We start from the raw sequence: 20,617 nt of genomic DNA, 5'->3' as shown, positions 1-20,617 counted from the left end.
GCGGCACATTTTTTCAATTCTCGCACGTACCTGATATCCTCGCATGTTTTTCTGAATCCGCATGCTCACCATTCTTGCGACCTTTGGCATCGACCGCCCGTATTCCCAATACGGAGATCCCGCGCCTGACCCATCCTTTGTCTTGGGAACCTTGCGGGCAAAGGGTGATGCTGCTGGTAATCATTTCGAGTCTTTCCATGTGCCACCTCCCGCCAAAGCGGTCTCACTTTATCGACAAATCGTCTGGCGGTATTCCATGCAATATACAGCCACCCCCTGGTTTTCGTTTTGATGATGACACTTGCTTCTTTTATTAGTAGTACGGGATCTCTGGTGCATGTGCCATTGAAGGTCGCATCATGCTACACTAACCTCTAGAATGAGGTCTCGGTGAAGGGTATAAATGCCTACCCGGTACCTCATTCTACCCCACTCTCATCATGGTGTCTTTCATACTCTCGAGTCTTCTCAGCGTCTTCGCAGCCATCGGCGGCGTGATGTCTGCGCCTCTTATGAGCACGGCACTTTCAGCCCGTGCAACACCTGCGGCCCCCCACTTCGTCATTTACAGCGATGAGTGGGTCTCTGGTGAGACCGGTCCTCCTGCTATCAGCGAAATCACAGTATGTATTCGTTAATGACTTCATTATCACGTAGTGATTATTTTTGTTATTTGGGATTCAGGGGTACAACGTCTTGTAAGTCTTGGTGACAAACATGAGTATTTCAGAGTCGCAGTCTAACTTTATTCAGTGCCCTCTCGTTCTGGCTTACTTCCGGCCCAGTTGATCAGGCTGAAGAGTGGGTTGAGCTTGACAATGCCACACGAGCATCTTACGTGACAACATACCACGATGCCGGGATTTCTCTTATTGTATCTGCTTTCGGGTCCACGGATACGCCTACGACTGACGGATATGATCCTACAACCATAGCCAATGATCTCGCGGCTTTCGTGTTGGAATATGATCTTGACGGCGTTGATATTGACTACGAAGTGGGTTTCTCTTGATGTACATTAGTTCACGACTGAATATTGGCTTTGTAACAGGATTTCGACGCCATGAATGCTCAGAATGGATCTGCAGAAGATTGGTTGACCACTTTCACCCAAGTCCTTCGTGCAGCGCTTCCACAAGGTATGTTTACTGGTTCCATTATTGGTGACGAGGACGTACTGACAGCATGCCGCAGGTCAATACATTTTAACCCACGCACGTGAGTTTGCCTTAAAATCCAGTTATTGGACCTGACTAAGTTTCGGCCTTCATCTAGCTGTTGCTCCATGGTATTTGAATCAATCGTATTTATGCGAACCGTCCGAATTTATCTCCCTGTTCATAGGTTCTCCGCATCGTACACCAGTGGTGCTTATTTGACGGTCAACGCAAATGTTGGGTCGTTAATTGACTGGGTAAGTGAGAAAACCAGTGTAATTTTTCGTGAGCTCATTCGCAACCTTACAGTACAATGTTCAGGCAAGCATTTTTTGACGATGGGTAATTTCATGATGCTGACAGATTTTCCGGTTTTATACAGTTCTACAATCGTAAGCCACGCAGTCCTGTCTCTTTGCTAATTATTGACTGGCAATACTAGAGGGCACAACTGAGTACACAACGTGTACTGGCCTTATTACAGAATCGTCAACGGCGTGGCCAGACACTTCAGTGTTCCAGATTGCAGCAGCAGGAGTATCTTTAGACAAGTTGGTGATCGGCAAGCCAGCCACCACTGCGGATGCGACCAATGGCTATATGAACACCACCTTACTCGCCCAGTGTGTGGAGATGGCCTACGAGCAAGGATGGGGTGCGTTTAATGTTCCACGTGCTGTTCAGCAGGAGCTAACCAAAGTCTCCAGATGCTGGTGTTATGGTGTGGGAGGTAAGCTCAGTTAACCTGTCAGATGAATGTCGCTAATCCGTCGTGTAATACCAAGTTCCCCGATGCCGCAGCATCCTGGATTGAAGCTGTGCGGTCGCTCGCATTCCCAGAATAAACAGCGCCTGAGACTCCTTAAATTTTATATTATAATTTATTGCTCTCTAAATATTTATTTGATTTTGAACTCAGTCCTTTGGCAAATAAACTCAAAGTAACAACAGTCTAGGTATGTATTCCAGATGTATCGAGCATATGCAGCTACTACAAGTTAGGAATAAGGGATATGTAAGTGTCAGGAATCTAAAGACCAGCAGTTTTCAAACTCCGAACGAGAGATCTGGTGAACCCACGATTTGAACTGAAATCAAAAGAGCGACATGGAAAATGAAGGGAATGTCAAAAGAGAGGAAAGAGGGAAAACATTTCTGGATCATTTATCCGTTATACTGTCATCCGTCAAATCAATATAAAATGTCTGTAAATCGGTGAATCGGCGAGTTCGGGGCAGAAAGTTGAGCAGACTGACAATAGGTGAAACGTGGCCACCAGGATGGGCAGCATTATAGGCACCGATGTCGCCGACAAAGAATATCGTGTTGTCATGACTGTTATAAGCGATAGTCGTCTTTGCCCCGTGACCGTTGGGATTTACATAGTGCACTTTAGACATGTCAATGATAAGTAGACTCGGACATAGAGATGGCCCACCATTCAGTTCATGACTTCTGCTATCGAATGTCCAAATAGCTGACTCGTCCGCATGATGCTTGCCCACAGGGACAGGTGGGGAATGCGCGGGTGCTATGAACGATTTGTTATTAACATTCAATTCGTGACAATCGTGCAGGCTCACTTTTGATGACTTTGCCAAAGCTGACGAATCTGTTGGAGCAAAATCAGTGTCTAGTATTCAAGTTTTTTTTGTGAAAATACCAACGTTGAAGAGCCAGTGGCGAGGACGGCGTTGCTCGTTGTCCCGATATAGGAATGCCCATGGGCGTCCTGCCAAAAGCTTCGTGAATTTTAGAAAACAAAAGAACGAGGAGGACCGTACGACGGCCTGTATGTCGATAAGCCCATGTTCAAATCGAGAAGAGGTGAACGACACGTGCAGGTCCGCGCTTGAGGCACCAAAGTTTACGCCATTTCTAGTCACAAGCTCAGCACATTTTTCAATAGGAGGAACACTCAAGTCGGCGGGGGTTCTTACATTCCTGAGGCCCGGTTAGATAGGTGTCCCAACTGTTTGCCATTGTGGCCCTTAACCAGGATCCGACCAGTAAATCTGAAAGGGTTGAGACAAACTTCCAGTGAAATTTTCAACGGACTCACGTCTTATGCGGAGCGGACGACGGGGATGAGTTCTCTGCTGCACCGACATATTAGTTTATAGTGTTTTGAGATATTGGTTCAGAAGTACCAGCTACTGTCGGCGTCCTTGCATAGCCTGGCAGAGCGCGACCAAACTTGGGAGGCAAAGGTGGCAGACCACGAGCTAGTCGCTGTGCATTCGTGATTGCTGCAGCTGAACTACAGACGGAGAAAAGCAATGCAACGACACAGCTTAGCACAAAAACCCGCATGATGGAAAGTCAAGACGATACCAGTTATTGTGATTTTTTGAACCTACCTTTAATATATGATGGAGTTTAAACTTCCAGTGTTTCCACGACCCCTTGTCAAAAAATGACAGAAGGACCTCAGGTACAAATTGATCGAGATTGCTCCGTCGATTGACAAGTCGACTTCTCTATGTTTCAACTGCCAGACCATTGATACACGGTAAGACCGGACCGACGAGCGGCTGTGTTCGAGGTGGCCTCATCGCAACTCGGAACTGGGCATGTCTGCAGGTGCTTCAGCTCCAAGTAGACCGGATCAGTCGCAGTGGCACCCAAAGCTTGAAGTTGGTACTATGCCAAGTGCAAATCACGTTCGGGAATGCGGGTCATGACTCATGACTCATGATTGATACACGATGACGCTATTAAGTGTTGAAATTATATTTGATGAGTGCTGGCAGGAGTGATTCTGTGAATTTTCATGTTGTTGTCTCTACTCTCCAACCAATTTCCGTTTCTCGCAAATCGAACCTACCAACAGGAATGTCCGGGTTAGGCCGGTTCAAAACTATTCTCACCTGACCAGACCTTTGGGAGGGTGATAGCCATTCTCTCTAATGGTTCGAAGATATAGAAGTTGTGCCAGCACTGCGGCTCGCTTCTCGGCATATTATCATGATGTGGCTGCTGTCATAGTTTTTGATTGGTCCTTGAAGTACTTAGGTACCTAAGCCAGATAAAATGATGAGCATGCAAAGTTAAATCAAAGTGACACACACTACATTCCATGCTAAATGTACCGCCGAGCTCAGGACTGAGAGTAAACCCGTCGGATTGTTATATGCCGGACTTTGAAAAACAATTTCCAAATTACATCCTACACGAAAACCAAACCATACGTAAGTCATTGGTCATGCATATGATGGATGATATCATATATCAGTCTCAAACGCTGATAGAGATAATCGACGAAGAAGAATCTACACTCATTGTGGTGAGACTCGAAAAGAATATATCCATAGACGTCAACCACAACGACTCAGCTCCTTCCAAATCCACGGATGAGTACCCCGTGGTACTATCTGTAAACCAAAAACGATTGAGTCATCATTAAGACCATGGGCTTTGACGTGGAAACATTCACATTCATGCTCACGTCCGGCTTCGCGAAATTCTACAATACATCAAATTAGTCTGCAACATATTTTGGCGCTCATCCCGACAACAGTTAGTCTGGATCAGCACCGTCGGAAAGCGGACGGAGGACGGGACTGGCAATGGTATGGCATTTTGGTCGAATTCACGCCGAGTGAGTTGTGAACTACTTGTGACAGGGGAAGGTGAAGGGTAGCGCTGACGCTGAGTAGGGAATTCAGCTGGGTTGTTGAGGGCTTTGCACGTTCAGTCAATATATGGCTAGATAAGTGGAACATACCTAATGACCTTGAGGGCGAGTTTCATTGGCCCTCAGAGTGAGTGACATAAATGGATCAGGCCGCGAAACGGCAATGGACATGTAACCCCGGGGTGTGGTTGTCACATCCAGACTGATCCAGTTCGGTCTGGAAGTTTGTATTGCCAGCGCTGTAATAGTGCAATTCAATAGTAAAAGAATTTCAATGAAGTGTATTACAGAGAGGACCAAAATCGAGGAATGCCCACCTTCAGTAATCTCCGAAAGTGTCCCTTTATATGCCAGGAGTCCGTCGACCATCGTCGTTCTGGACTTTCATGCTAATATATTGCAATGCAAAGAGCCCTGACATCGTTGCCATCCAAACAAGGTGGTACAAGGTTAGTGTTGCCTTGAAGTTGGTATCCATTGAACGGCGCTGGACGACGGAGCGACCCGAACCTGGGCAGATACCGGCGCCGCACGGTGAGATTATGTCAGCGGATATATCCTAAGAAGGTCGAATCAGTTTACGGGCTAGGTAAGGGGGCGCATTATTTTTGCTCACAGGACACTGAACTTGACGTGGTTGCTGATTAGATACTGCACCAGGCTATAAGTGCTAAAATAGAATATATATTAAGATACGTCTTAATGAACAGTATGGTAGTGATCAGTAATAAATGGGTAAAAGCACTAAGGACTTTAGTGGTACAGTGTCCATGACGGTATCTGAATCATGCTATGTTCGGATGATCGGTGCAGGCGAGGATGACAGTAGATGTGAGAGAAGAGTCACTGAACAGTGCAGCCTGATGGTTTCTCTGCTGCCCGTTTTTTGTGACGGTCAGGTTCGTTGGGCACTGTGCCCGGGATGTGGCGTGATGAACTGTCCATACGATCATTGAGAGTGGCGGTCATACCATGGGCATAAAATGGTTTCTTGTCGGGAACTGGCGGACCAAGTTGTGGAATTGTATCTGTATCAGGCTCAACTATCGAAAAGAAGGATTTACGGCCTGGTTCTTGACGGCTGGACTGGCTGTCAGCCTTCTTCATGCTACCGGCATTGGGTGCAGTACTATTACTTGACAATGAATGAGGTCGTTCTTTCGAGATCATATTCGGTGAGAGCTTAGAGGGTTTTCGCTTGGGAGTGACATCATCGTGAGACAGAGGCTGAGGCATCGATGACGGCGATGCCAAAGGGGAAGACCTATTATCTGCTGCTAGGGAAGAACGAGAACGTTTGAAGGGATTTATAAGCTTGTAGACATTGGGAGGAGCGGGTGATGGTGATGGCGATGACGGCGTGACGTCCGTGCTTGGTCGAGGAGAAGGTGTAGCGAAGGAGACTTCAGAAGGAATAATCGTCGATGGACGAGGAGGATGCAACCCATTTAATCCATCGAGTGGGATACCAGAGGGGCTTCCTTGTTCGGCGTACTGTGCGTAAAGCAACAGTTGAGAGCGAAGGTCGCATGTGGGAGGAGCTTCAGGAGCACATTTTGAGTGAGTGATGAGATTACACTTGTCGCAAATGACGGCGCTTCTTTTGATACTTCCCATACACACTCTGCAGACCATGGCTACAAATACGATCAGCGAGACTAACCGGCTGCAAATTTCGGGCTCACGTTTCCCAAAGGTGGTCTTGATAAAGGAATGATCCATGGGGGTGAATGAGGTATTCTCCGAAAGCGAAATTGGCGAAGACGGTCCACTGGATAATCTGCGCCTTGGGGACTTTGATGGCTCCTCTTGAACCGAAGAAGGTGATTCGATTCTGTTGATATCCATAGATGCAAGGTGCGTAATGTCAGTCTTTTGTAGATCAGTACTAACACGCCGGAGAAAGGGTATGCTATCCTGAAGACGAAGCTCCTAAATGGAATCGTTTGGTAACATCTTACATACTATCCAGAAACCCACGAACCTTGAGGGCATCCCAATTCTTCTTCAACCAGGGGTGCTCGCACAATAACTCAGCATCAGGTCGCATCGAGGGTTCCTTCTGGAAGCATTGCTGAAGGAAGTCTTTCAACGGCTCGGAGCATTCTTCAGGGATGGGCATCTCGTCCTCGACAATGCGGAACATGACTGCATTTACATCAGTCATGCATCTGAAACAATTACTATGATCATACCTGTCATTGCGTTGGTGATATCCCCAAATGGCGGACGTCCAGTAAGAAGTTCGACGACTGTGCATCCCAACGACCAAATGTCAGCCTTCGTTGAAGCCCCTTTGAGCTCGATGACCTCGGGGGCCATCCAGTTCGGAGTACCAGCAACGTCCTTCTCTCGTTCTATAGCCTTCAGGTTCAGGGAAACGCCGAAATCCGAGAGCTTGATATTCCCCGTCTTTGTAGTGAGAATGTTGGCGGCTTTCAAATCGCAGTGGACAACATCGCAACGATGCAAGTAATGCAAGCCCTCGAGAATCTTGACAACGTAGCCCGCCACAAGATGCTCATTCAACTTGCCGAAAGCTTTGAGCATCTGGCCCAATGAGCCGCTTTCAGCATATCTATATTGAACTCATCACAAGAAACATCCGACAAGATAATGGACTGTACTCACTCAAGAACGATGTTGAGGTATTGTTCATCTCGAGCCATCCCTTCATACTTCACAATACTTGGATGTGATAATCTTTTCATCAAGTCCACCTCCCTCATGAGCTGGGCAACTTCGTCCTCTTTCAGACCTTCTAATCGGATTCGTTTAACTGCCACCATTTGTCCGGTTGTCAGATTCAGAGCCCGATACACTGTGCCGAACTGCCCGCGGCCGATGCAATTTCCGAGTTGCTTATAAAGGTAAAGTCAAAAACCTGGGCGCTGCCTTGCATAAATAGGAGAACTCACGAAATGAGTCGCGGGTTTCCCTTCTTCCTTGATTATTACGGTCTGTCGTACGGCGCTTCCGTCGCCGGAGTCCCTTGATAGCAAGTCGCTCGCACTTGCATTCGTAGAGGCCACCCCTAGATTGACCATGCTTTCATATCGAGACCTCCGCGCTCTACCCAACTCATCAAGCGAAGTCGGACGACTGCATCTTCGAGCTCGATTATCTTCAACATCACTTTGGAAGCGACCACGCACACGGGGAGCATCCTGGTTATTCGTGACATCGCCCTTGGCAGTAGAATCGGGAGATGGTGTGGCACGAGCAGCATGTTCCCCTGACACGGCACGCGGGAAGGGGACAATGCGAGGATCGTCATCCTTTGGAGTCCCAGGGTCGTCGGCGCTATTACGAGGATAGTAGACCCCATTTCTGCGAACGCCATTACGTGTACTCTGACGACGCAGAATGACTTTGGAGCCTGGTGAATTCTCTGAACTGGCATCCAAACGAAGCACTGAATTCCTCGGCATCAGGACATCCGCGCTATGTGTTGACCGATGAGATGGCCTTCGGACTCGGGACTCTGGGCTGTCGTTGTGACGTGATGACCCAACAATGGAAGGCTTTCTGGTCGGGGATACAGATAGAGGACTGGAACTAGGGGGCGGATCTACACTGTTCGATGATGTTGTAATTGGAATTGTTTGAGACGGACTTGGAGCTTGTGCCTTGAAAGCGTCCAGAAAGTCGTCGGGCCATTTGCCTTTACCGAGTCGCACACGATTCTGCGCGTCCGTTTCCCGCACCCGCGAGGGTTCTTTAGGCTGTAAACTCTCCTTCTGATGGTGGTTAGAGCTCGACCCACAGGCACTGTTCTCCTCTTCCTCTGCGAGGCTAACTAGATCAAGTACACCTGGCTCGCTCGGGCGTCGCTCTCTCGACCGAGGTGCAGGCTCTCCACTACCCCGTCTCCTACTCATCTCTTCTGCCATGAGTGCTGCCACCGAGCTAGCCTCCGTTCGGGTGAACGAAGGCGCCTCAGAGCAAGAGGTCGCTTCAGTTGTGAAAGTCCTGATAGTTCCAAACTTGTTTTGGTTGCTGCTGCTCACCCGTCTGATGTCAAAGATGCTGGAGAGGGCAGTGTTATCAGTGAGATTGCTGGAGGTTCTTGACTGTCGTGGGGGATAGTCGGCGTCACAGCCCGCTGTCGACAGATTGGACACCTGCGAAGTCGGTGATTGAGGGAAGGGAATGTCGAGTGGCTGAAGACTGGAGAGAGGGCTAACGCCACTGTCATTTGGAAGTCCAGTTCGAGAGTGCGCACGAAGGGGAGGTATAGGGGTTGGACATGGACTTGTAAGAGGGGGAACCTGGTGAATTTCATGATCGCTGTTACTGGCTGGTGTCGTGCTTCTATCAATGATGGGGACTCTCTTAGCTGTGCCAGCAGATGTTCCCGATTGCGGACTATCAGGTCGCACTGGGAGGAGCGATCGTTCATGTGGACTCTGCATTCTGCGAACTGGAGAGGTTGGTCGTGGCAGCAGATTCGGTGTGGAAGAAGCGGCGCAAGAAATCGCCGAGGAGTAGGGGTCGTTGCTTGAAGCTACGATGGCGCCTTTCCTGCCTTGGCCCGTGATGACCTTGGCACGACCGACTCCAGGGTCTTCAAAAAGCTTAATCAACGAAATGATGGTACATGCGACACGGCAAAGGGTTTCTGGGGTCGCCTGGATAAGGTCGTCACGATAGAAAATGTCGTCGGAAGGGACACCGTGTTGCGAGCATGCGGCAATGAACCTGGTGATGTTGCTGGTTTGCTTAAGACCATCTTCACGGTGGTCGATGCGAGTTATGGCCCCAGAATAATGCTTGTTTATCAGCCTGAAAAGACGCAACATTAAACAGCACACCAGTCGGAGTGACTGTCAAGGCTTACTGGCAGAGAACAACGCCATCTCGAAGGGCCTCGCAGAAGAGCTTCCTTTCTCTTTCCTCCCCAGCTGAGCTAAGCACCACGGAGCCAACACCCCCAGCAACCTGGCTAGAACTGGTACTGGCACCGCCACTCTTCCCCCAAACGCGTTCAAGCCTTATTAAGGGCTGCATGCGCACCTCTACTTCCGCCCACTCCTTCTGTGTATCACTACGTGCAAGATGCGCTGGTGCTTTCCGTAATTCTTTGCAAAGAAGCGAAGTTGCAGCACGTATAACCTCACGCTGCTCTGGAGTGGAAGGAGAGATGAGGGAAGCATTTGAGGTATTAAAGCGAGTCTGGGTGCATGCAGGCGTGCGCTGAGAAGGTGATGTAGCACGTGGACGCACGGTAGACTGAGGGGAACATGCTCTAGGCACAGGGGAGGCCGTGGGTCGGCGATGCACGTCAATGGAGCCTCTTCGAGAGGTTTCGCCAGATGCTTTTCGCGGCACTTCTGCAGATGGTCTTCGGGAGGTGTCAAAAGAAGGTCTCTGTGGGGTATCAACAGAACCTCTCCGTGGCGCATCAACTGAGGGTCTCCTTGGTGCATCCACAGAAGGCATACGGGCTGAAGTTGATACCGTCGGTGGACTGGAGGAATTCAAGGGAAGATGTGATGTAGATGTAGATGCAGAAGTAAACCCCTGATAGGATGCGGGAGCCACGACTTGTTTAAGAGGTGTCCTTGCGCGTGCAGGACTCACAGCACGATTGGGAGTGGGACAGGAAGGTGGACTGCTGTGGAGAGGCAGGTGAGTGGCACTCGTAGCCACAGGCGTTCTGGACAGGTCGCCAAACCGCGCTCGGGAGCCAGACAGGGTGCCCGGCGGGCTCGATGAATCATGGCTCCGCCTAGGTGCGTCAACCGACGAACGTCCCCTGGGTGTAGAGAGTACTGGAGATGGACGAGATTTACCTGCCCGAGGGGAGGCCGCACCAGAGCGGTCAGGCATTACAGCGCCACTGCGATGGTCATGCCGCGTTGCTAATGGCTGAGGACCGCTAATTTCCTTGAACTTAATGGGCTGAACGCTGGCGCGCCGCGTGCGATCGCGTGCAGGTGTGATAGGGCCTGTATTTGATAATGGCGCCATTGCTGCAGGTTGCGACGGACCCGACGGCAAATTTTGGGATGAGAGATGGAGAACTGGTGAAGACACAGATGCCTGCCACAGGGATGGGGTAGTAAAACTCGTGAATCCAGCCTGGCGTGATTTGGTGACTACATCCGCGTTATTACCACTGGCAGCAGGCGCTCCAATCGCGTTGACGTGACTTGCGTCAAGGGGGATCGATGTCGATGTCGACACCCGTGCAGTCCTACGCAGTCCGACCCTTGATTCCAATCGTCTCAGCATGCCGGACAGGATCTTATCCTTCTCCTGCCCTTTCACAGCAACGTGGTTTTCAGGCTCTTTCTCCTTGCCTTTACCCTTGACGGAGACGGCTGCGAAGTCATCAACAGGTGGCAGGACTTTTGCTCTGGAACGTGTTGCGGTCTTCAAACTTTGCTCCAATGACGATCGGAGTCGCCTAAGAGTCATGTACTTTGTCTCAGGGATCTCTTGAGCAGAGGCATATGTCGAGGAAGAGGAAGGCTCTGGAGTACGGGACAATGCTTTCGGTGGCGAGTCGCACCTCTGGTTAGCAAGCTGGGGAGAGACCATCATGTGGAAGGGACTGGGTATCTGTGTCTTTGGATCGCTCGAGAGGGCGATTGCTGCCATGTGTAAGCCTCATGTAATGCCGAGATCTCGAGGAAACTGTCTGACTAACGCTGCACGATAGTACTAGTATTACTAGTAGTAGTAGGTAAGTGACCCTGCAATTCCAAAGTCAGTACTTGTCATGAGCGGTGCGGACACTTGTTACGAAAGTATGAATTCACATACTTCACAAAGCGGCAAGGAGCCACGAACAAGTTGATGGCGAACCCACCAATGACAGTAGACACTGCAAATTCTGTCAGTTTAACGTGGCCTGAGCATAGCAAGTACATTACTTGCACGGATGGCTTGTCACCCTGATGGTCCAGACGAAAAAGGCGGCGACTGAAAAGGATGGAGTAAAGTATGGTAGTAGATTCGAAAGAACAAAGATATTCCTCCCGAGAGACCTGTTGCTAGTAATAGATCGATCGAGATCTCCGGCGGGAGAAGCAGCAGTCCGGGAATAGGAACGTTCTTAATGATAAGTAGTCGTAAAATGAAATCAAGCAAAAGACAGGCCATATAGTACTAGCTATTACGACTCGAAAGTACCCCAAGCTGCTAGACACGACGTACACGTCAAATTTGTACTAGTACTCTCTGACAACCCACCGGCTTGTTCCTCAGTCACCCGGAAGGTTATTCGGGTCATGGACACCATTCTTACGGTACCACAGCTGACCTATGTTGGCTGAGCTCCGAGTCCTGATGACCAATGATGATCTTGCCAGGTATTCGAGCAGTGATCGCTACAATTGGACTTGCCTTATCCTGGATGAGACCATATGGTTGGTTGGTTTAGAAACATTAGATTAGGTCATTGCCTCGCAAAGCGGGACACCCACCCGTATTAATGTTTCCCAGACCATTCCGGAGAGACCGACCAAAGGGACTCGCATCACTTAATAGGTGTAGATAGAGCGACATTCACTCAGTCACCGTTGACTTCCCGACGGCGAGAAATCACAAGGAAAGCATGAGAACACGGTATTTTTAAGGCCGATGATATCATGTTTGAAGCCTCACGCGAGCGCTTGATATGACATTCGTGGTGACCCACCCAAACTAGTAGTTGTGAGTTGCCAGGGCCCATGGAACAGTGTCCTGGTCATCCAGTGCCAAACGCGCCAGATGGTCTTCGAGAGCCAAGTTTCTACGGTTGGTTTGCAAAGTGCAACGTTGGTTCTCTGCCACAATTCATCGGAATGTCGGAGTTTCAAAGTCGTTCTGTTCTTGACTCACAACTAAACCTTGCAAACAGGGACGCCGACACCGACGATGTCGACCCGCTCAAGAACAAAATCAGTGTCTACTACGAATAATGTCAAGTCACGTTCAAACAAGGATAGTCAGCTAAAATCTACCAGGTTGCGCGCGAGATCCCTGAAGAGCGAGGACCATATGAGCGAGATGGAAAAAGAGACCAATATCAGCCATGAGAAGGCCAAGACGCCTATCAAGGCCACACAAGACGCCCAGGACAGACAGCCAAAAGATAAATGTACATTTTGTATTTGCCATGAACCAGATGATGGTACCCCCATGGTGTGCTGTTCTGTCTGTAATGAGTGGTGCGTATATGCAATCAGATTCTAATACCTAACTTCACTAAATCGCTGCGTAGGTATCATTTTCGCTGTGTGAGGCTTGATGAAGTAGAGGCTTCTGAACTTTGTAAGTTTTCCCTTATCGTATTTTACCATCGATTACTGATTATTCCCCCATCTTGGCAGATATTTATGTATGTTCTACATGCACTAAATTAACTGGCCGACGTACAGTCAGTGAGTGTCACCGGTCTTTTTGTGGTTTGTCTCTGTGGGCTCGTATCCCTCTTCATGTATATCCATCCTATGAGTCTTGTCCTGCAAGTACTTCGCTATCGTCTATCGTTAGTGGCATATCTGTTCCTGTTCGCCACATCTTTGTTGCAGTCAATTGCGTGCCGCTGTGATGGTTGTACAACGGTGCCTTTGGCCTTACGTTATAGGCGCGCGACTTTTCCTCTTGAGTCAATTTTTGTCTGAAGAGGTTTCGATGTGAGCGATTGCTTGAGCACGGTGGTCAACGGGCGCTAGATGGAACAACCTATGTCACAGTGGCGTCCTGTTCTCACGCAGGGAAAAAGAATGATGTGCTCTTTTCTCTTTTCCTTACACTGTCAATCGACGACTTGAGGTGCTAATACTTTTTTCGTGTTTTCAGTGAAGTGGGAAGAACCTGATGTAACGGAAGAACACGCCGACCCCGAACATGACGAAGCCAAAACTGTCAGGCTCCCGACGCCACCTCCGGCGATTCCCCCATCAGAATCGGAGGACAATACAGACAGCGAGGACGAATACATTGCGGAGCCGGAGAAGTTCAGGAGGAAAGGGTCATCATCTGCCAAGGTGCGTTTCTACAACCCTATTCAATATCGTCACCTTTTGACGCTTGATCGTTTTTTTTGTGCTTCATTCGTCAGCGTCGTCGCAGAGTTTCCAGTTCCAGCGAATCGGACGCACATTCCAACGTCCGTGAAAGTGCCAACGCCCGAGAATCTTCCCACAAAGCTGGTCCATCTCAAGAATCATCAGCCAGGAAGGCGTCTCTCGTCCCAAGTTCTGGTCTCAAGCGAAAGGCGACGAGCGCCACCCAGCCTCCTGTTCCTAAACGTAGGAGATCCAGCGATGCCGCTGCTGAAGATGATCCAGCAAGAAAGTACTGTCTTGGAAAACTCCATCAGCTGTTTTGTTCGATTTTTTTGAAGTACCCACATGCTGCTGCGACAGAGGATGGCAGTAAGGCCGAGCTCAAAGAGGGTGAATTAAGTGATGAAGATAAGACGCGCTTAGAGGAAGAGGCGAAGGCGTTTGCTTCTGAGGTTGAGCAATGCGTATTTGATATGTACTGCGAACCAGACAAGCACAACAAGCTCAGTGTTGGGCCGAAGTATAAGTGAGCCCGTACTCTATTTTGGTTTTTTAATCGACGCGCTGATTGGCATTCACAGGGAGAGGTTTCGTATGCTTGACTTTAACCTTAGCAAACCAGATCGTGTGGTCATTCACAAGCGCATTAGCTCGTCCTCTATCACACCAAAGGAACTTGCCCTCATGAGCTCGACTGACTTAGCGAACGAAGAGACGAAACAGTCGATCAAAATATTGGAGAAAGAATCTCTGGAACATTCAATCTTGCAAAAGTCAACTGTTCCTCGTGCAAAGATTACTCATAAGGGCCTGCAGGACATTGAGGATGTGAATGGTGATGTTGCGATGCGCGAGCGCGAGCGTGAGAGGGAGCGTGAGAGGGAGGAGGAAGAAAGACGAGAGAGAGAGCGGCAGGCACGCTTGAGGGCCGCCGAGGAGCAGCAGAAGCAGCGTGCGTCTGCAGCTGCTCAGGGATCAGCCCCACCTGAGTCTCCAGTCGTACCTCATACGTCGAGTTGGGGAGGGCATCCATCTGTGCCCGTGCATTCAATCAACCAGTTTCCGGCAGGCGATGACAGACCTCCCGTACATCCTTTGTTCGCATCTGATTTCCATACGATGCTCCCGGAGCCGGAGCTTGATATCGCGGATCTCATCAATTTAGATGATGAGCCAGGCCCGCAAGATTCATATACAGAAAGGCTGGAGACTCCAGCATTGGAGGCTCCCATGCTTGCTACAGATGGCGCGCCTTGTGCAAGCCCAGAGTCCGCACCTCCCGCGACCCCAGAAACCGTACCTTCTGAGGCCACAGACCCTGCGCCTACTGTTGCCTCAGAGCCTGCACCTGCACCCTCCGAATCTCCTGGCCTCCATTGTGCAACTTCGGCTACATCCACACCCGCCCCCTCGCTTATATCGAAACCTGAGACACCTGTTCGCACATCTTTCGACCTCAACACTTTATGGTCAGCTTCGTCAGCAGCACCTCCTGAGCCCGTATCAGACCTTGGAGTTTCACGAGAGTCGCAAGTGGAGGCAGATCTCGTCGCCGCAGAAGCTAACGATGAAGATTTCGATATGTTGTTAGAGAAGGAACATGATCTGGAGCCTTCGCAGATGGAGCAGCCTCCTCAAGATCCTGAAGCAGTCTTCGACGCCCTTCCTCTTGTTTGGAGTGGCAAGGTTGGTGCATTTGATCGTTGTAGTTCTTAGCGCTAACTCACGGGCACTAGATATCTATGCCTTTAGAATCCTCAGCTCTTCAGGAAGCACCCGTGGTTGCGCGGCAAGTCGGAGGACGGATTTTGGGTCACGATTCTGATTTATGGAAGACCCTCTTCCCTTCCGATATTCTCCGCATCGATGGCCGTGTTCCTACAGATAACTCTTCGCATTTCCTCCTCCAAATGCGAATGAATTCACAAAAGGAGCTCATTGCCTGCGCGTTTTCCACAGTGGAGGGAAACCCAATGCTGCAGACGTTCAGCGAATTCCTTCTCAATAAAAAGTATGTTCTCTATTCTCTCACGTGCATTTTAAGCCAGATTTCTGACCGACAACTTTCTTCAGCCGCCATGGATTAGTGTTTCCTTGGGGTAACCGACCGAAGGACTACCACCCCGGCAAGGAACTATACATGGTCCCGCTGCTTGCAAGCTATCCTTTGCCTGACTTCGTCGAGCTTATGGATAATTTATGCCTTCCAAAAACCCGCAAGTCGAATTATGTTATCGGTATCTGGGTCTTAACGAGAGGGAAACTTGCCCCGCCGCCGCCGCCACCACCATCTGTGTCCCAACATCCTGGTTCGGTTATCCCGCCACAATCCCCTCATATGCCTACTGCTACCAGTCATCCTATTGGCCAACCAAGCCCTTCTGCAGCCTCTACTGTACCACATGTGTCTGCACCTACACCCTTACCTGTACCTGCAACCATTAATGCGCCCCCACTTACTGCCCTACAACAAGCTTATCCACAGCTTGCTAACACGTCCCTCGCAGCAGAGGTAGCTTCCCTCACGCAGGAACAGATACACATTGTATTAAGAACCCTATCTGCGGATTATGGCATGGGTGTCGGCAACTATTCCACACCACCAACCGCACCAGCTGCCTCTATAGTAGCTACACCGCCTCAGCTATGGAACACCACCACCCCGCCCAGTTTTCCATCACAACCATTCGCTACAGGAAGCGTTCCTCCTGTGAGCCATCCTCCTAGCCATCCACGGGCGGCTCTACCTCCATCGCCTATGCGCCCTAATCCCATATCTCCACCAACGGGTCCTGCACGTGGGTCTTTCAACAATGGGCCGTACAATCGGGATCGAGAGTTTCGTCATGGCCCGGTCCCCCATCACGATAGACCAGATCGTGGAGGATGGACGAATGGTACGCGTGGACGGGGCAGAGGCCGGGGACGAGGGAGAGGGGATGCACCACACCGTCCTCAGGATTCAGGATGGCAAAGAAGTCGGACTCGTAGCGGACCAGACTATGAAGAACATTCGCCTCAACGAGGCCAATGGGACGGTCAGCCTCATCCTAGGTGGTGATGTACGTTGCGTGATTATCGCACTTTACATAAGTTATTACTTTTGATATGGATTGCCTCGAATAATATTCGTTTTGTACGTATGTATTTGTTGACTTGTAAACCGGCCGGTTACTTGTAAATGGCGTCTGTCTACGCTGCCCACCGATCCGCATCGCAAGCCTGGCCACCCTTCAAAAGCTTTGACCACTTAAGAAGAGTTAGTTGAAATGTGTGGCATAAGCTGTGGATATTTGAACAGAGTCCCGGCGCCTCGCAACGTTCGCGGCGCATAAAATGTTCCATGGGCCACCGAACCACGTAGTAGGCTACAATCCCGCACGCTCGAGTTGGGCCGTCAACCAAAAACAATTTTCATTACGACTTGCGTATGCCACGACGTTCAACGGTTGCCAAGGACTCACTGGCACATTCCCATAGTTACTACTGTAAAGGAATATATAACTGAGCCGTCCGCAGGCGAACGGATCGCTTGATATGCACGAATAGTAAGCACATAGATGGCAAAGCGATGAGTATCGATGCCAAATCCCTCCGAGATCGACCAGCCTGGCTGCGCCACTTGAGCATCCGTGGTAGTATACGCCAGGCTGGCCACGAACCTATTGCCGTCATACATCCGGTAATCCGCAATTATTGTACTTGATAGTATATGATCACCGGACTGGATGACCACCCATGATTTTGTCCAGAGTCTTCGTCCTCAGCGGTGTGTCTGCAAACAAGGCACGCACAAGTTTCACCAACTCGTCCACCCCAAAGTCCACTAGAGCTCCTTCTTCGAAAAGGTATGTGAGATCAGCCATGGAAGCTTCCTGAAAAACAAGCGCAATGAGATATTAATCCAATAACCTGATTCCGAATAGATATACCAGGAGTTCAGAAAGATATGAGAATTTCAACCACGACGGAACGTATGACACCACGAAAGATGACTGGGCATTGATGAGTCAAGTATCTTGAAAAGTACAATAAACCTACCTCGCTGAAGTCTTCAACAAAGAGCCCTTCAAGAGCAGCCAATATTCTGCACAACTCGCTCAGTTTGTGCGACTCTACCTCAGGGATATCAGGAATTGCAAGTATATTCTCGAGGATCCGCTGCAATGAAACTTCGACTATTGCTCCCACGGCGGTGTAATACTTGCCCTTAGAGAGGATGGGCTATTGTAAGCGTATACAATCAGCTGCTTTCAACATCATAAGATGCGCCTCAATCGTACCTTCCACGCATTCGCAGCGCTTCGGATCTCGCGAACGACACGGGAAATGGCCATCTCACAGTCATCATATCGATCCTGGTCTGACGTGTCTGTGAAGCCCTTCGCACTCGCTAGAATGTCACCCAGGGTCGTCCGTTGTCTGTCCTGTTCCAATACACGCATGACTACTTCAATGTCAGTGACGGTAAAGAGTCGAGAACTCACGATGCCATCTTGATACCAACTGTCAGCTAACACCTGCAAGACACTCTTGCATTCCTCTAACTTGTCTTTCACAACAAGCATTCCCCGCTCGTGTGTAACCAAGCGACCAACCTCCTCTGCGAGCCAACAGCAGTTGTTGGAGAATTTCATAACATCACCAGGGCGAACGAGTCGTGCTGCAGCGACGATGGGGTACACTGCACGATACAAATCTAATACCAGTGCTCCTGACTGCATAATGAGTACCCCAGGCGTCGTTGTAGATGTTGGTGAGGTGGAAAAGATACCCGACGATGATAGTTCTTGTCCTTCGCGCAACGCGTCCTCGACCGTACGAATGATTGACTTCGCCAGAGTAGATACCAAATATGACTCAGTTATGGACCCTGACGTAGCAGGATGACGAGAAGTGCTGTCCGTGGGGCGAGAGACTCTTTGCGTCGCAGGTGCAGAGTCTGCAGACGGGCGTTGGGATAACACAGGTACTGTCCGCACAGCGGGAGTAACCTCCGATAGGGAAGGTTCTTCACCCCATGGGTCATCCCATGTGTCTTCTCCTTGCCCTAGTTCTTCAGGTACAGGCTCTTCATCATTCCAGCCCCATGCATCCCCTGGGTCTTCCTCGACTATTTCCACAGGTTTAGCTTGTTGACTTTCCTTTTCCTCCTCCAGATCATCATCAAAGCCCCAAACATTCTCCTCTTCTGGCGCAGACCTCGATCCTGCATTCAAACTCTGACCATCGCCATCCAGTCCCCATGCGTCACCTTCATCTGTAGGCACAAGCCCAACCTTGTCAGGGGCGTCTTGTGAGAGGGATAACTGGGCATAGAATGTTGGCTCAGAAGAAGATATACTTTGAACGATAAGTTTGCGAGTAAAATCGAGAATGTGTGAGCGCCGTTGTCGCTCATAATGAGTACAAACATTGTTGACCCAAGCTTTGATTTCCCTCTCGCTAGAAGCATCGAGCATCCCGATGATGTACTTGTCTTCTAAGTCCACTGCCTTGTGTGCAATTTGTAAAAAAGCAGGTAGAGCTTCAAGCTGTGAAGGCAGACCAGGAATAAGTAAACGGGCCAGGACTGCAGTGGATATGGATTTGCTGAGACTTCGCGGAAAACTGTGTTTGTGGGTCGATGGGAGGGTGGGAAATAATTGTTTGTGTAAGAAGTCGAGGGTCGTGGATACGTTGGCAAGTGGGGAACCTGTGTCACTGGTATTTGGCGACGAAGGGAATCGGCCGAGGACGTGCATCAAAGCGCCAGATGTATCTTTCATAGTGCTGACCGTGAGTGACGTCGGCTGGTCAAAAGAACACTCGATGTAGTGTGTTAGAATATCCCTCCTCAGGGTGGAAAGATGCAATGCCAGTGATGCGGAGCTGATCGATGAAAGGACGGACGAAAGGGGTAAGGGCTTCAGTGACCGAGGCACTGGAAAACTACTTTAGATACCCCCCACCATGTTGCTCTGTCACTCACCAAGCACAAATGGTTTGATGACAACTTGAGACGGGTTCACAATAATACTCTTGGTGTAAGCATCGCTGAGCAGCTCCTCCACACAATTGCTAAGCACACGCAGCCGAGCCTACAAGCAAGCAAGTTGAGACAGAACAAAATGATATTACACTCTTACCTGTATTTCAGACACTACCGATGCGTCTTTCAGTGGTCCGGGAACGGAGATCAGCGAGGAATTCAAAGCATGACACGCGACTACAGCCGGAGGCAGATCCCCTGTGTCAACCAGCTTCTGCAGCGCATCCAGTTGTGCTCTACATTCAGAAAGGTGTGAAAGAGAATCACTCAAGACATCTGCATCCAAGGATTCTTGGGCAAGTGATTGGTGAGCTTCCAAAGCCTCAAGCAAGACTGGGACTAGACCGGACTAGTGAAGTATTAGTGATGCGTCTTATGACACAGAGCAGAGAGAATACATGCTTTAGAGTCCGAAAGTGTAACACTTAGGGTTTGGACATGTCCAGAAAGTGCATTCAGTCGTTCTTTCAGAGACTTTGCCGAAGACAGTTGTCTTTGGAAGCTAGAAGAGTCTGCACATATTCTGTCATGGATTTGTGTCTACTCCAAATCATTACTCAACGGAGAATTGATATAATAACGAGAGAATACCTTGGTCAATCGAATGGATTCGTCAAGCTCAGCTTTACATGAGGATGCAAAGGACGAATTTAGGGACTGTAATGTTATAGAGTCGAACTTGGAAAGAACGTTCGATGAAACATCAAGCTGCCGCGGGAGATGATCAGGGAGAGGAAAAGACATACGTCCAACCGACGTCGAAATCAGGAGAGTAAGTCTACACTAGTAA

The 20,617-nt window shown here is 49.5% G+C and overlaps 5 protein-coding genes across 5 annotated transcripts; 2 read left to right on the top strand and 3 right to left on the bottom strand.

The window, feature by feature from the left end:
* Positions 1 to 440: 440 nt before the first annotated feature.
* Positions 441 to 2,002, top strand: HD556DRAFT_1442512 (glycoside hydrolase family 18 protein; the record flags this gene model as incomplete). The annotated part of the gene is made up of 12 exons (XM_041306463.1): positions 441 to 623; positions 685 to 698; positions 754 to 997; positions 1,052 to 1,139; positions 1,195 to 1,218; positions 1,276 to 1,288; positions 1,345 to 1,414; positions 1,467 to 1,472; positions 1,540 to 1,549; positions 1,600 to 1,812; positions 1,865 to 1,887; positions 1,943 to 2,002. The coding sequence occupies 12 exons, from the start codon at positions 441 to 443 to the stop codon at positions 2,000 to 2,002; spliced, it is 948 nt and encodes a 315-aa protein (XP_041161130.1).
* A 48-nt stretch (positions 2,003 to 2,050) lies between these two features.
* HD556DRAFT_1366609 (uncharacterized protein) lies at positions 2,051 to 3,510 on the bottom strand. Its single transcript, XM_041302820.1, has 9 exons — positions 3,308 to 3,510; positions 3,220 to 3,256; positions 3,098 to 3,172; positions 2,942 to 3,035; positions 2,825 to 2,889; positions 2,741 to 2,769; positions 2,596 to 2,688; positions 2,414 to 2,547; positions 2,051 to 2,362 (listed from the first exon to the last, which is right to left on the bottom strand). Exons 1-9 carry the CDS (start codon positions 3,468 to 3,470, stop codon positions 2,318 to 2,320), a joined length of 735 nt encoding a protein of 244 aa, XP_041161129.1. The 5' UTR covers positions 3,471 to 3,510; the 3' UTR covers positions 2,051 to 2,317.
* Positions 3,511 to 5,793: 2,283 nt separating this feature from the next.
* HD556DRAFT_397356 (kinase-like domain-containing protein) lies at positions 5,794 to 7,582 on the bottom strand. The gene is made up of 5 exons (XM_041310490.1): positions 6,990 to 7,582; positions 6,779 to 6,942; positions 6,480 to 6,726; positions 5,931 to 6,431; positions 5,794 to 5,875 (listed from the first exon to the last, which is right to left on the bottom strand). Exons 1-5 carry the CDS (start codon positions 7,342 to 7,344, stop codon positions 5,838 to 5,840), a joined length of 1,305 nt encoding a protein of 434 aa, XP_041161128.1. The 5' UTR covers positions 7,345 to 7,582; the 3' UTR covers positions 5,794 to 5,837.
* Positions 7,583 to 12,905: 5,323 nt separating this feature from the next.
* Positions 12,906 to 17,057, top strand: HD556DRAFT_397592 (transcription factor S-II, central domain-containing protein). Its single transcript, XM_041310491.1, has 7 exons — positions 12,906 to 13,056; positions 13,116 to 13,166; positions 13,588 to 13,775; positions 13,850 to 14,322; positions 14,378 to 15,482; positions 15,533 to 15,807; positions 15,870 to 17,057. Coding segments are annotated over exons 2-7 (3,030 nt in total). The 5' UTR covers positions 12,906 to 13,056; positions 13,116 to 13,165; the 3' UTR covers positions 16,858 to 17,057.
* HD556DRAFT_1366564 (uncharacterized protein) lies at positions 17,058 to 20,606 on the bottom strand. The gene is made up of 9 exons (XM_041302819.1): positions 20,419 to 20,606; positions 20,230 to 20,367; positions 19,925 to 20,176; positions 19,768 to 19,876; positions 18,284 to 19,719; positions 18,080 to 18,223; positions 17,838 to 18,020; positions 17,729 to 17,791; positions 17,058 to 17,671 (listed from the first exon to the last, which is right to left on the bottom strand). The coding sequence occupies exons 1-9, from the start codon at positions 20,569 to 20,571 to the stop codon at positions 17,513 to 17,515; spliced, it is 2,637 nt and encodes an 878-aa protein (XP_041161126.1). The 5' UTR covers positions 20,572 to 20,606; the 3' UTR covers positions 17,058 to 17,512.
* Positions 20,607 to 20,617: the final 11 nt, after the last annotated feature.

Source organism: Suillus plorans (assembly GCF_016647745.1).
Source record: "Suillus plorans strain S12 chromosome Unknown HD556scaffold_23, whole genome shotgun sequence".
In the NCBI taxonomy this organism is placed as follows: domain Eukaryota; kingdom Fungi; phylum Basidiomycota; class Agaricomycetes; order Boletales; family Suillaceae; genus Suillus; species Suillus plorans.
This window is presented reverse-complemented; position numbering and strand designations above follow the sequence as displayed.